Raw genomic sequence first — 16,749 nt, forward strand, 5'->3', positions numbered from 1 at the left:
ACTGAACCAATGTAACGATTCCACTGCACATCCCTAAAATCGTTGCACACAGGTGTTTGTACGAGTTGATTAATTCTAATTGTATTTGTAGAAGTCTACCTTTTTCGTTTCAGGCATTTCACAGTTTCACGTTTCGGAACACTTAAAGCAAATTGCCAATCTTTACACCACTTTGATATCTTATCGAGATATCACTGATATTTGTGTATCTAGTTCAAGATAATACTTCGTAATGGATAACTCCATGAACTTTGAAGAGTTTGACGTTGCTATTAACGTTTCCGGAAGGGTTATTAATACGCAACACGAACACCACTGACGCCAGCGATCTTCCCTGGGGAATGACTCATTTAATTCCTCCACCTGTCGCAAAATTCACTTCATACCCATGACACCAGTATAGATAGAACTGCTGAGTGATCTGCTATATTGTAGCGTGTCGTCTAGCTGTTGCAGTCCACTGGACGGTAGTTGTCGGCCCCCTGCTGTCCACTGAGGATGACGCCACGGCAGATGAGTTACTGAAGGCGTGCTGCCCCTCCCCCCAAAACCCTACCGGACAAACCTTTCTAACTGCCTGGGCCCGTGGGCGGCCCATGAAGCTGCTGACGTCATGGCAATAACGCGAAATGCCGTAGCGTTGCTTTTGGCTGACCAAAAGGATATCCAGTTCTATTGATTATAGACGTACCATTTTACTTATCGTGTTGAAAGGGGTCAGTTTATTCTGTTTAATAAGTACACGGAGGTGACAAGGGTCATGGAATAGCGACGTGCACATATACAGGTGGCGGTGGTATCGGGTAGACAAGATATAAAAGGGCAGTGAATAGCGAAGCTACCATTTTTTACCAGGTGGTCCATGTGAAAAAGTTTTCGACGTCATTGTTGCCGAATGACCGGAACTAAGAGACTGTGAGCCTGAAATGGTAAGTGGAGCTAGACGCATGGATCATTCCATTCCGGAAATCGTTAGGGAATTTAGTATTCCGAGATCCACAGTGCCAAGAGTATGCCAAGAATACCGAATTTCAAGCATTACTGCCCACCATGGAAATCGGCAGTGGCCGGCGGCTTTTACTTAATGATCGAGAGCAGCGGTGTTTGCGGTGCTAACAGACAAGCAACACTGTGAGACAGAAATCAATGTGGGACGTGCTACAAACGTGTCCGTTAGGACAGTGCGCCGAAATCTGGCGTTAATAGGTTATGCCAGCAGGCGACCGACGCAAGTACTTTGCTATCAACACGAAATTGGTTACAGTCTCTCTCCTGTGCTCGTTGTCATATTGGTTGGACCTTAGACGACTGGACAACCATAATGGTGCGGGCTATGTTTACATGAAATGTACTGTGTGCTCTGGTCAAACTGAAGCGATCATTGACTGAAAATGATTATGTTCGGCTACTTGGAGACAATCTTCATCCATTCAGGAACTTCGTGTTCCCAGAGAACGATCGAATCTCTGTAGATGACAGTGCGCTAAGTCACGCGGCCTCAATTGTTCGCAACAGCTTTGAAGAAGATTCTGGACAATTCGAGCTAATGATTTCGCCAACCAGATCGCCCGACATGAATCCAATCGAACGTTTATGCGATACAATCAATTAAGAGGTCAGTTCCTGCACAAAATCCTGCACTGGGCTACTCTTTCGCAAATATGGAAGCCAATAGAGACAGCAACATGGCTCCATATTTCTGCAAGGGTCTTCCAACTACTTGATGAGTCGATGGCACATCGACCTGCAACACTACACCAGGCGAAAAGAGGTCCGGTACTGCACTAAGTGGTGTTACGAGCAATTTGCGTCTATCATGTGAGCAGTGTCTGGTTCACTCTCATTTTTACCCAGCCACAATCACACTAAGCCCCTCAAGAAGAAAAGAGCAATCCCTGGTTATTTACCCAAGCATAGCCCACTTCGATTCAGTTTTTCCTTCTACGTGTCTCTGTGTGAATGCACGTGTGCGAGAGGATATTTTGAAGTTGGTTCCACACGATCGTAGTTTGTAGCAATGAAAGTAGTGGCAAGTAGTAGGTTCTATAGAGTTTGTCGAAAATTGACACGAAAAGAGCTAGGCCAATGCATCTTAAGGAAATAGTCGGTATTCCGCCTCCGGATTAACAGAAAGTTTCACCAGATGGTCTCTGCCAAGTACCAGTCGGTCGTGGATGCTTGTACTGTTAAGTATTTGTGGATGGTTTTTGCTATTCGCTTAGTAAGGACGAAATGTATTGATTTTACTTTACTTGTGCCTAGAGGTTCGCTAACATTTTCTTTCACCTGTGATTTTACATTATACGTTTCATGGTCTTTCTACCATTTGGCATTTTTATCGATACAGCTGTTTCATTTAATCTGTCGGTGAAAGCATGAGTTGATATCTTTGTTTCTGTAGCAGCTTCAAAGAGGGTGTCCTTTCTGTTGTAGGTACTTATTATACTAATAGTATATCTGTTGATAATACATTGTCTTTACCCTAAATATTGGTAATTAATTTCAGAATCATAATGTTTGGATATTTTTGACAAGTTGCGTTTCCTTTTCATTGCGATTCCACTTCAGTGTTAACTTCAACACATTTCCATAGGTTGCTTTCAATAATAATGCTGTGCTCATCAAAAGCTGATTAAAGTGCGTAGATACAATTGAAAACTTATGTGGCATAGAAATTCCTATTCATTTTATATTTTTGGATTTTTGCGGAGTTAGAGTGAATTTTTGTCTTAACACAACATGTGCCCCCCGATGTGATGCTAGAAACAAACCACGAGCACGAACTGTGAACTGAATATCTACCAACACGCATGTTGAATTATACGTCACTTTCCTGTTCCTGAATTTCCTTGAGATAGGCCTTCTTTCTCGTCTGTTAACCCCGGGCGCCCCCAACTCCATATCCGCGCCACAACATTTTTGGTTAATGCATTCGATGACATTAACAGGGACGTTATACCTAGTAACATGATTAGCTATAAATGTGGGGAAATCTTTTCGGTTTGGGCGTTGATTGTGGAACTGCTCCCGAGCGCAACGTGCTTGCCAATGGTACTGTTGATTGCCCTCTGAGTTCTGTAATAAGAGTAGACTTTTCGGTATATATGAGGCCAGTGGTTTTAGTGCTTTATACTCCGTTTCTATGGTAGCCTCCCATAATCCAGAAAGCTCGGTTGTTGTGATTTACGTACTTGTAATTATCCTTTCAATTTATGAATAAGTGCGTTCATGAACAGAATTATAGATGAGTAGCTTCATTATAGAATATGATATTTATGAATTGATATACTTTCTGAGCCCTATTAATACCTTGTGGCGATAGAGATAATAGTGATCCACGTTCTCTTCACCAATGAGTGTCGCATATGCCTTCAACCAGACAATAGTCAGAGACGCGTGTTTGGAGGCAACCCGATCAAGCTGAATGCCTTAGACACACTGTCCAGCAAGGTGGAGGTTCCTGCTGTTTTTGGGTGGCATTATGTGGGGCCGACGTACACCGCTGGTAGTCATGGAAGGCGCCGTAATGGCTGTACGATACGTGAATGCCATCCTCCTAACGCTAGTGCAATCATATAGGCAACATATTGGCGTCTTCATGGTCGACAATTCGCGTCCCCATCGTGCACATATTGTGAATGACTTCCTTCAGGATAACGACATCGATCGACTTGAGTGAAAAGCATGTTCTCCAGACATGAACCCTATCGAACATGCCTGGGATATATTGAAAAGGGCTGTTTATGGACGACGTGACCCACCAACCAGTCTGAGTGATCTACGCCGAATCGCCGCTGAGGAGTGGAACCATGTGGACCAACAGTGTCTTGATGAACTTGTGGATAGTATGCCACGACGAATACAGGCATGCTACGGGGTATTACAGGTACCAGTGTGTACAGTAATCTGGGCCACCACCTCTAAAGATCTCGCTGCCTGGTGGTACAGCATACGATGTGTGGTTCTCATAAGCAACAAAAAGGGCGGAAATGACGTTTTTGTTTATCTCTATTCCAATTTTCTGCTCTTGTTGCGGAACTCTCGGAGCCGAGGTAATGCAAAACTTTTTTTGGTGTGTGTGTAATAATCATGGAGTGGAATAACGCTGTTTTAGGGGAGGAAACAAGTAACAGTGTTATGGGAGAGTGTGGATATGAGGGAGAACATTTCAGCCTGTAATAGCGAATACACTGTTCAAAAACCACAAGAGGATGAGATATACTTCGAAACCACGGGAAGACACGGGAAGATTTCAATTGGACTGCAGAATGTTGAGACAGGGATTCTGGTATCAGGTATTAGACTCTCAGAGCCAGATCTCGTGATTGAGCAGGCAAAGGCAACATGTCGATACTCTGTACAGCATATGAGGCTACAATGACGGTGCATGGGCGAGCGTTGTCCTGTCGGAAATCACCGCCTGGAATGCTGTTCGTGAACAACATATCGAATCACAGTCCTGACGTACAAATTTTCTGTCAGAGTGTGTTCGATAACCACGAGGGCGCTCCTGCTGTCATATGAAATCACATCCCGTAACTCCAGATGTAGGCTCAAGGGTCTGGCAAGCAGACAGGTTTTTTGCAGGGTCTCCACTGGCCCCCCTCTCAAACGGCCTAACCAACACACGGCCATCACTGGCACAGAGGCAGAACCAACTGTCGTATGAAAACACGACAGAGCTCCGTACTGTCCTCCAGTGAGCTCTCGTATGTTAACACTGAAGTCACAAGTAACGGCGGCTTGAGACCAGTTGAATGCACGTTACAGAGGGTCTGGCCCGGGGCTGTTCTTGAAGTAACCGATTTGTAACAGTTCGTTGTGTTACTGTGGTGTCAGCTGCTTCTCAGATTGCTGCTGCAGGTGCAGTACGATGCGCCAGAGCCATACGCCAAACACGATGGCCTTCCCTCTCGATAGTGTCAAGTGACCGTATGAAGCCCGTTCTTCTTACGACCTTAGATTCCCGCAACCACGGCTGGCATCAATCCTGTACAGTGACTACATTCCTGCCACGTTTCTCTGAAACACCGCAGAAGAAACAATCAACTTCTCGCAGACCTATTACACGGCCCCTTTCTAACACAGCGAGCAGTTGTGAATGACGTCTTTGTCACCTTAAAATCATTACTGACTAACACCAGTTCACCAAGTCTAATCCGAAAGGTAATTAACACTCATGACAGTTACAGCGCGTATTTAAAACATCCTTGTTTTAGTACTATTAGCATCGGTCTTATGCACCTGGCGTGAAATTTGAATCATCTTTCAACTATAGAAACGCGCCTACTAGTTTCCGTTAATGTCCCACAGCTTCTTCTATCGTCAGTGCATAGAAAAATACATGTGAAAATAAATAAATAATAAAAGAAAACCTAAAAAGGACACACACACACACACACACACCCGCCCTCCCCCCAACCCCCCGCCCCCCCACACACAGAACTTACATCAGCACACATACAGTTAAAGTGCTTTTTGCAATGCAGAGCAATATGTGAAAAGAAACATATAGATAAGAACGACACTCAAGACACAGAACACATATATACAGACGATGCCCTACATGCGCAAACTCAAAAAACTGTAATATTTCAGTACACTCGCTGAAGATGGCTTGTAACTATGGCGAAACGCGTCTGGGGCACAAGTTAAATAAATAATCTTAATGTGCTGTATTCAAAAGGCATTTTTTTTATTTTCAACTGCTGCAATTTATAAGTATTTCTTTTTTTTATTAAAAAGGAGGGGGGAAGTAGTCTGACGGATCAAGGACTCAAAGAGTTAAGTAAGTCTCTTCTCACCGTTATTGCGATCTCAAAACCCAAAGTGGATAGATGAATTTTGAAGTAAATTTAAATTTGGATGGCTGGTCACAGTTTTACAGCAGTTGTCATGCTGAGATAGTGACACAGAGCAGATAGAGGTAGCAGCAGCAGAATGTAAATAAACAGTTTTCATAGTACTCATCTGTTATTGTTCTTCATCGTTGTTGAAAGTTGTAGGCTCACAATCTGTGTACATCCTAGATTCTTAAATGCAACTTCATATACTGGTTTAGGATATGCTTGGCTTCATATTCTTAAATGATATGATCACTTGTTTGGCTTCTGTTGTCGAATATATATATTTTTAGTTATTTCGATACACAATACAACTGAGTTCAACTTCCACGCTAACTAGACACATACATTACTTGTACTCCATATTCGTACTAAATAAGAACAGAGATTTCCTTCTATCGACATGTAGCAAATATGAATCTGTTCATTAAAATCACATTTGGAACATACATTATTAAAAGAACGTATGCATACTTGTTTATCACAGTCAATCTTTTCAAGAACATAATCATAGAAACTACATAAAGTGTTTAAATATGTTGACATTTATATATTTTTGTATAGTTATTTGCTTGTTGATTTCTGGCTTTTGAGTCTTTAACTTAGAAATAATTCATTGCATATTATTCAAGATCGGTTAGTGCATTTTTCCTCACCATAGCCATTTTATTGCATGTACCCCAAAAATGTCAGAAAATTTTTGACACAAAATAATTAAACCAGTTATGTCATCAAGTTTTGGAGTATAACAAAATCAATAGTCATAGATTCTTCATTACATGATATAAAACAAAATTGCATTAGTATCATTCCTTTATTCTAATTAGGATAATCACAATCTTTCACCTTACCAAGGTCTTTTCTCAAAAATTTTCAAAATAATTGGCTGTTCAGTCTCTCTCAAATTATTAGCAAACCTCATACAACATACATGGGATAAGCAAAAGGTGGTACACATCTCAAATATTTCTATTTGTACCTCTATTCCTTGAAATAAAACTACATTCATAGATGATATGACATTGGCATACAGTGGAACCTATTTTCCACGAAAATGTCTAAGTATTTTCAGAAACCGAAAAATACTGTGATCATCAAATATCTTTATGTAATCACTACACAAAAATTATACTCCTTTATTTACTTAAATTTATATGTCTGACTTTAATTAGTGAAATATTATTGTTTGGTAATGCACTGCTACCAGAAGGAAACACCTTGGATCATGTAGAGTTGTTTGAAGTGCTTTAAAGAAAATAAGGCAAAATACTTTCAGTTACAGAAAAAAATTAATGTACTTAGTTAGAAACTTAATCCTTTTACTTAGAACACAAATGTTTTTGTAACAGCATTTTACAGTATCTTCCACATTTTCACTAATATCTTTAATTCCTTTACAATATTTCACATCAACAGATATACCACTTCAGAAAACAGTGTTCATCAGATTTTGAGCCCATTTCTTTCAAGTGCTAGTTCAACATTTTTGTCACTCATATTGTCCTTTGGTCTCTGATTGCTACAAACATTTTTCACTCATTAGTTTTCATGTCACATAATGGGCAATACAATAACATATGAAAATCTGTTGAAGAACTTTTTTAACACAGATCTTAACATTTTAGATAATATATGATTTGATAGGAACATAGTCTCCAATGTAGAACTTGGTAATTTTGACCATACTATCATGTCTCTTCTTTCATATCTATTACTTCTTTTTCATGGTTTCTCTCACAGTTGCTTCACGTTCTTGAGTAGACATGGTAGTACATGATATGAAATGTACTAGTTCACACATAATATTTGCTGGTTTATTATGAAACGACTTCAACAGGTAAAAATCCTGTAGAACTGTGTTGCGAGCTATTCACTATATCTTCAAATTCACTGATGTGTTCATACCATGTTAGATGCTTGTGGCTACAGTATGTGGAACACAGACAACTAATTTAAAGTATATGTCTCGCTGCTGGATTGAATGAAGGATGACAAACAGAAATTAAAGTTTGTTTGTTACCAGAATTTTCTATGAATAACTTGAAATACATATCTACAAACTGTGATCCTTTGTCTGAGAGAGAAATTTTAACTTTTCCTACATTTTTGAAGAAATCTTTTTCAATTTTAGCAATGATCTCCTTACTTGTATCTTGTATGACATGATATAATTTCATATATTTGAGCGATACATCAACCATAGCAAAAAAGTAACAATAAACATTTTTACTTTTTGGTAAACTTCCAAAAGTCCACAGCAGCTAAATCCATAGGTTGTCCAGGTATTATATTTTGCATCTCACCTTGACAAGTTCCATTACTTACCCTCACTCTCTTACACTTGTCACAAGAAGACAGTTCTTTTCTAGCCTTTTTAACTGTGTTATAGAAATAATTATGTTCTTGCAGTTTTTAATACCAGTGTTTCCATAACACTCATGTATATATTTAGTCAACTTCCCAGCTTGCTCCTCTGGTCAACTTACTTCCAGTCATCAGAATCCATTTCTGCTATCCAGAAAAGTGTTCCTTTATATACTGTATAATTCCTGCCCCATAATTCAAAACCTATTTTTCCTAAATGACTCATTACTAACCTCCAGTTTCAATCATGGTATTGGTTCCTTCTAATTTCGTTACACATCACACTAATAACATTTTTAACATGTATACCTTTCTTAATTATAATGTTAATCCTTTTCCAGTTTTGATCAAAGTTTTCCTTACTCTTATCTAATAGCATCCTTAACAAAGCATCTACAACAGCATTGTTTGAACCTTTAATATATTTAATTTCATAAATTGTGGCAAATAAATTCCCCATGTTGTAAATCTACCATAATTTAGCAAATGTCCAGTAAACAGCTAATCATTCTTTTTCTGTAACTGTGTAGGATTTCACATGATCAGCAACATTCCACTTGCAGAAGGAATTGTGTGATGTACGACTTCCCTATTAAATTCTTTTTCCTGAAATAGTTCTGCTCTCAAATCATAGTCACTACTGTTTCTATGTCAACAAAATGGTAGGCTGAAACCTGGTTTGTGTAACATATTTTGAATATACAATTCTTTCTTAACATTTTCAAATGCTTCCTGACGTTCTTGGGTCCAAACCCAATTAGTATTATTTTTAAGTAAATTGCTTAAACAGAATGTATCCAAGCTCTATCCATTCACAAATTTTCAATAAAATCGACACAATTTACGAAATGACTTCAATTGTTTTCTGCTACAAGGTGCTGGAAAATCTGAAACTGCTTTAATTTTATCTGGATCTGCCAAGATTCTTTCCCTAGTAACTACATAATGAAAGAATTTTAGTTCATATGCAGTAAGTTTACGTTTCTAGAGTTTCTGAGTCATTGCTGTTTACCTAAATTTTTCATATACGTGCTTCTACCATTCGAAATGCTCTTCTCAACTTAGTCCAGTTACAAAAATATAGTCCATATAAACTGTATGTTTTCTCTCCAGGTCTTGTTCAAATACCCAATCTAATACTCATAAATTCAGCTAGAGGTGAGTTCTAACCAAAAGGTACTACTCTGTATTGGTAACATCTACCACTGTAAAGAAAAGCAGTACATTTACGAAATTCTGGAACAAAAGATACATGATGAAATCCAGAAGTTAAATCCTAACGAGACGTAATCTGAATATTTTTAAATGTGTGTAAAAGTTCCTCAATGGTTGCACAGTGATCGCCTTCCATGTAAAAAAATTTGTTGAGATGCCTAGAATCCAGAACCATTCTCTCTTTTTGAAAGAATGACTAATGGTTTGCTATATGGCATGACACTTCTCTCGATGATGTCACACACTTCTATCTTATGCAACTCTTTCTCAAATGCGGCTCTCTTAGTTACAGGTACACAATATTTCTTTATCAAATATAGTTTGTGTGGTTTTAGATGTAAACTGCACTGATATCCTTTCACTCCACCTGGAGTGTTACTAAACACATCACTATACTCCCTCAACAACGATTTTAACACATTTCTGGTTATCAGTTAATCCTTTTGCTTCTGAAACCTTAGTGTCTACAAGGTCTTCAAATTCTGCTTCAACTGTGTCTCATTGTGGCAAATCTTTAACTACAAACCATTGTCTTTTAAAAATTTTGTATTTAATTTACCCTCCTTACAAGATACAGTGGAATTTATAAAATTACACAAATACAATCTCCACCAGGTGCATTGATAATAAACTTCTGCTCTCACCAATCAAAACCTGTGTTTACACTAGCTATCCGTAACATTCAGGAGATAGGATCCTCACTATGATCTCGACTTATTAAGCATCCATGTATAAAAGTTACTCCCTTCAATTATGGGAGTTATTAAAGCGTGACTGTCAAACTATTACACTTCCCAGTTGCACCCTTAATCTGTACCCCAAAGACAGGTAATTCTACATAGTCCTTGTTATGTTCTAATTTTTTGCTTAAGGCTTCAGACACTGTTGAAATTCAGCTACCTTTGTCGACAAGGCTCCTGCCTCCCCACTATTCTTTTCTGACTTAAATGCATTATCAGTCTTAACTCCCTTATAACAGATCATCTTCCATGTCTTCAAAACTTCAACCTCCAGAATCACTCAATCTTACCATTCTCAGTGCCTCGGCACACATTCATTAAATTAACACAGACATTATTATCACTATATCTGAGATTTCATCATTCCATGTACACATACTTGTTTCAAGTAGATCAGCATTATGGTACTTGCTTTAAAGTTGTCTTACAATAACGTATTTAACTATATGCCACTAGTCTGGATTCATAAAGTTGAACACAGATCTTAATCACTTTTCTAAAGCTTTCATCTTTCTCAGTAGCCTCACTGTTTAACTACATATTATACAGAAATATTCATTTTCATTCATATTATAAAGCAGCCTCCTGTCAGTGTCGTAACAGGTAACTGAATTAGTATGCACGTCTATATATGCCACCATACTAGTAATTAAATCAAGTGTTTCATTAGCTGTAATATTGTTATTAATATCCTTTTATTCTTTGACAGTGTCGTTGGGTATCTCTGCAGCATCATTTCCACTATTACAAATTTCCTCACTAATACCTATTACTTTATAACATACTTTAATACTTTTACTAATACTTTATAACATACAAAATACTTCCCTTCTTCATTACTGAACTCATCATTACTTACTTTCAATACATTGTATTGATTATCGTTAGTATTACCACAAACATCATCAGTATCACCACACATATTATCAGCAACATCATTCCCTACTTAATTGTTGTTTAAATACCTGGTTTGACTTAATTTGCTGTGAATTCACACAATATTATCTCTTTTCTTACCTGGTTCTTCCATTAGTTCCTGAATTTTAGAATCATCACAAAAATCAATAACTTCAGCAACTGACAAAAGACATCCCTACCCAGTTATAGAATTGCAGCAAATAAACTTCCTCTGCATCCTCGTCTCCAATGGCTGTGTGCTCACTTAATTCATTGGCATGTTTTGTTCAAATGATTCAAATGGCTCTGAGCACTATGGGACCTAACATATGAGGTCATCTGTCCCCTAGAACTTAGAACTACTTAAACCTAACTAACCTAAGGACATCATACACATCCATGCCCGAGGCAGGATTGGAACTTGCGACCGTAGCAGTCGCGCGGTTCCGGACTGCAGCGCCTAGAACCGCGTGGCCAGGCTTGTTTTGTCTTACCCAGTAAGTATACTTAATTCTCAACCAGTATAATATTAAGAGGAGAGTATACAGCTGTAAGTTAGCTACTGACCTCTTCACTAGAGCGTTTTTTGTGTGTTTTTGTATTAGTGGCGTTTTTTTGTGTGTTTTTGTATTAGTGATATTTCTGCTTCATTTGTCATTATTTCATAAGCCTCCAACTTGTGGACCAACAAAACGGTCAAGCGAGTTTTTGTTTCCTTAATTAATACCCCACATTTTCCTTGTGTTGTTGTTGTCATCTCTATTCCAATTTCTGTTCGAGCTGTTACCAGAATGAACATTGTTTCCATTTTCTCTATTACCAGAATGAACATTATTTTCATTTGCTCTATTGTGCTCCTTCCGATGATAATTGTTAGCACCATAGTTTCTCTGTTCCATCCTGCTGTGATTATTACTGTGCCTATTTTGATTACTACCTCTTTCAAAATTTGTGCACCTACTGTGGTCGTATTTCGCCATTTGTTTCCAAAACTCTAATTTATCTACATATTTCAAAAACTGATCTATCGTTTCGTCTGTCCCATAGACTAGGTCCCACTCTTCTTCAACTGGTAACCACCTTTTTAAGGCATCTATAGGCATGATTTGATAAAAACGTTTGTGCAAATGGCCTAATTTTTAAGCTGATTTTTGCAAAACTATTTCATGCGAATATCCCCTTCCCTGTAATTTGGTCCAGAAAGGAACTTACTTTTTATTCTAGCTTGTCCAGTCTCTGACCAAAACGTATCTAAAAATCCTTCCCAAAAATTTGAATACGTTACATCATCATTAGTATACTGATTAGCCTAACGTAATGTTTCACCTTCTATAAATTTCTTAACGAACTTAATTTTCATAATGTCTGTCGTATTAGACACAAAATTATCTCTGCAATGTTGCAGACAATCTACATGTCGCAAACGACCTTCACCTGAAAAATTTTCCACTGAAATGGTTCAAAATATGGTATCAATAGTGGTAACAATATTTCTGTTAACTACACCATTGGACAATTTTTAAACTGTTTCTCCACAGAACAGAAACACTTCTTTCTATGGTACTGATTTTATTATTGTAATATTACATTAACATATTGTCTACTGTCTTCACCTGTTCGACAAAACTGCATTCAGCAAGTGCCAGTTTTGTAACAAAAGTAGTTTCCAAAATCAAATTAGACTATTTACATTTTTGTCAACAGTACTTATTACTGCATGCACTTTTTTGTAAGCAATTTTGTTCTTCTTCCCCCTGTCTCCCGTGATTTCATCTTTGGTATTTTTGACTTCAGTGTTAAATTTAAATTCCATTTCTTTCATCCTGGACTGAACAGACTCTACTGGACCATCTAGTCTAGCAATTTTTTGATTGGTATTGGTTATCTGAGCGTTCTGTCAACCAATCGTTACTTTCTTATTTAAATTTTTTGAAGGGACCATTGTGATTTTCAAAATGCTCGTTAATTTTTGCAAACTGATTCTCGTTATCTTATTCATTTTTATTAACAATTCCAACATGCTACTTATTATTGTTAGTATATAATTATTTCAACTGTTTATATGATTCATCAGTGTTCTTTTACTGTTCTACTGCTTCATCAATAAAACTTTCCTGTTCTTATTTCACAACATTATTTATGTTTCCCATACCTGTATTATCCCCACTGTTTCAGATTCCTTTTCAGTGACTGTCATTGTTAATGATTATGCAAGAAAACACTCCACCACAAGAAGAAAGTAAAAATAAAATAAAAAATTCCACCTTTAATGTTGGACATCAACATTACTTGTTTACCTCACTTTTAATTTTTAGTCCTTTTCTTGTTCTTGATTATGACCTACCTATGCTGCTGTTGTTGCTGTTTTGTAGCTGCAGTTCGTAATTGGCTGATTGGTAATATAAATAACACATTTAAAATGTTCGCAGTATATACCCTTTTAATCAGCAACAAGAAAAATATAATGCACCAACACAGTATTCACATTTTAATTCAGAAGATTCAAGATGAGCCTCCTTATTCGCCATGTTACCTCACTCTTATAACCCAAAGTCGATTTATTAATTTTGAAGTTCGTGATAGTGACACACAACAGACAGACGTAGCATGATACAATTTAAACAAACTGTTTTCATAGTACTCCTCTTTTGTCGCCCTTTGTTGCTGTCGAAAGTTGTAGGCTCATAATCCATGTCGGTGCAAGTCCATTTACTAATCTATGGGATGCTTAGCTTCATTTCCTTAAACGATATGATCACTGGTTGAGTTTCTGCTGTCGTAAGTTCAACCTCTACGCTAACTCAGCACATACATAACTCTAACTTAATATCTGTACTGAACAAGAACAAAGATTTACCTATAAAAATACCACTGTATATCGATATATTCATGCAAAATAATCTACTAAAACAATGTACACATAACTATTTATCGTTGCCTATATTTTTAAGAAGTCAATAATAATCTCAGTAGTTGCATATAGTGTTTGTACATATTGATGTTTATACGTTTTCAAATAGCCTTTTGGTAGTGAATTTCTGGATTTTGAGGCTTTAACTTGGGAATCACTCATTTTATATTATTCTAGATCCGTTTGTGCATTTTATCTCACAATAACCAGTTTCATTACACTCTTCATCTTCCTCTGATACACAGTAATACTTTTAACCTGTCTTACGAAAACATTGTACACTTAGTCAACACAGAAAATAATGAAACCGGTTGGTGTAGAAATGCTCCATTTACCTATAATTTGTTGTGACATGTATTTCATGTTTTTCCTATTGCATTTCATACACTTGCAGCTTTCATAAATTCATTTAGATGCTATTCAACCTGTTAAGCCGAATGCTCATTTACATGTTGCAGATGGTCATGTAGTGGAAGTGGGATACATCATAGGTCACAGTGACAAGAGTTCCCCCAGTCCACGGCATGAGAGGCGCAGCAATGAAGAGTACTTCTACTTTGACAGTTCTTCAGTATCCCTGCGTCGTCACGACGGAACGGATCATTGCCTCAGCGCTCGACATAGGATCAAGTCTTCAACAACGGCGGTCACAGTTTGTCAGAAGCACCTAGGGGCTCACATCTATGGCGGACTCGAGACAACGTATCAGACATGGCCCATTGAGAGCACTAAGTACGACCACTACCCCTATGTCCCCAACGCAGGTAACCACCAGGCCGTAGTTGTACGCTACTGGCTTTTCTCCGACGGAAGATTCGTCCACATTAAACCAAACGTGCCCCTTTTCATCGACCAGAATACGAATCAGTCCCTAGATGCAATTTGTTTCATTGCCGAGAATAAGGCTCCTTACCCAATTGATCGAAGTGAGATTATTATGGAGTGGGATCTGTGTTCTTTCGACGACGTGAAACAAGCGCATGTGTACGCAGTTGAGAACTATTTGGGCAAACCGACGGCAATTCCGGATGCGGGCATGGCTACTTACCCCATTTGGTCAACGTGGGCGAGGTTCAGAGGATCTGTTAACGACTCGAAGGTGAGGCAGCTCGCCAACGAGGTAACTGCCAACAAATTCTCTAAGAGCCAAATCGAAATAGACGACAACTGGGAGACCTGCTATGGCAGCTTCACTTTCGACACGACCGCATTCCCGGACATGCGTGGCCTCACGAATGATCTTCACGCACTGGGATTCCGCGTTACGCTATGGGTACACCCATTTGTTAACTCGAACTGCGAACCCGTTTATTCGGACGCACTAGCCAAAGGTTACTTTGTGAGCAACACCGATGGAAGCACTTTCACTGTATGGTGGAGAGGATCTGGTGCCATCGTCGACTTCACTAACCGTGAAGCAGCAGCCTGGTGGTCGAATCGTCTCTGGGTGAGTCAACTTGCTTTAAAACATAGTATCAGTAGCAAAGCACTCCACTTCAAAGCTCTTCTTCTAGAAATATACCATCACACCCAGCTGCAATGGTAGTTACACTGGTAAGCAAAAACATCACGTGAAAGTCTTCGTTAAGACTTCCACGTGATGTGTCACTGCCTTGTAAAAAAACACGATGGACCTTGCATTTTACTCAGAAAGAACGGCTTCACTGTAGTACAGACGGTAACTGAAGGAACTACACAATGAGACGAACAGAAAGGGCAACATTTTTCAAAGATACTAATAACACTGAAGCCACCGCGAGTTATGATGATCCCTTGTATATTACAATACCTTGGAGAGTAATGCATAATCAGCAATGTGATCTGACGCTGGCCACAATGACGGGAAGTAGTTCTTGTGGCAGGACACTCCATTTTCCCACCAGCTATATAGACACTTAGCTGTATGGTCGTTGGTTCCAATAAGTCTCCCCATAGCCGCTCGACCATAGTCAGAGGAACAGGCAGTCCATTTGGTGAATGTTGTGTCGTCCCAGGAGCTGCTCCACAAGCATAAAAATGGAGTCATGGCCGAATGCATTGCTGAAAAGAGGCATATGGGGGAGTTGTACCACGTCGCAATAGCGCTGACCGGTGTGTGACAGATGTTAAAAGATTTGGCGGTGAGTACACCCAAGTAACATTATGCCTCCCTGCACCAGAGCGCTTACGTTATCAAAACGATTGTGTTCGACGAATTTCCTGGGTACATTACATGTTCCCATCTCACACCGTGTGAGGTTAGATCGATAACCGCTGATCATACTGAATCTGCTATTATCAGAGAAAATACCGCCTCGTCTCCTTCAGAGAGCAGTGACGTCGTTCGGAATGCTCCCCAAACACGTGAAACAATCCTGTACCGAACTCCCGGGCTACACTCGTCACACTTAGTCCTTCTTCCAATTGCCTGGTGATTCTTCGCGTGTGAACTCATTCACAGGTTGTCTCTGGGTCATGTTGTAAAGAAGAACTCCTCCACAGTGCACGCAACTGCTCGCTGATTAACGCAGACCGTCTTTTTCCGTTCCTACAACTGCCTCTTGTTCTTGGGCCAACCCTATTTGGATATATACGAGCGTTACCAAGAAAGTAATGCACTGAATTTTTTTTTCTCAGCCAAAAACAATTCCAGGAATGCGAAACTTTACGAATGTATTATTTGAAGTCTCCTGAGTGAGCACGCCAAGTTTCCACCACTTCCGACAGACAGCGTAGCTGCGGGACAGTTTCAAAATGGTGTCTGTAAGTGATGTATGTTACAAGCAATGTACCTTCTTTG

The 16,749-nt window shown here is 38.9% G+C and overlaps 1 protein-coding gene across 1 annotated transcript in view; it reads left to right on the top strand.

Annotated features, from left to right (window-relative positions):
• LOC126198870 (myogenesis-regulating glycosidase-like) overlaps positions 1-16,749 on the top strand; it is an 84,601-nt gene that overhangs the window by 12,289 nt on the left and 55,563 nt on the right. The window contains exon 3 of the mRNA XM_049935470.1: positions 14,429-15,417. Coding sequence (XP_049791427.1) covers positions 14,429-15,417 — 989 coding nt within the window. The remainder of the gene's footprint in view (positions 1-14,428; positions 15,418-16,749) is intronic.

The sequence above is a fragment of the Schistocerca nitens genome, chromosome 8 (genome assembly GCF_023898315.1).
Source record: "Schistocerca nitens isolate TAMUIC-IGC-003100 chromosome 8, iqSchNite1.1, whole genome shotgun sequence".
In the NCBI taxonomy this organism is placed as follows: domain Eukaryota; kingdom Metazoa; phylum Arthropoda; class Insecta; order Orthoptera; family Acrididae; genus Schistocerca; species Schistocerca nitens.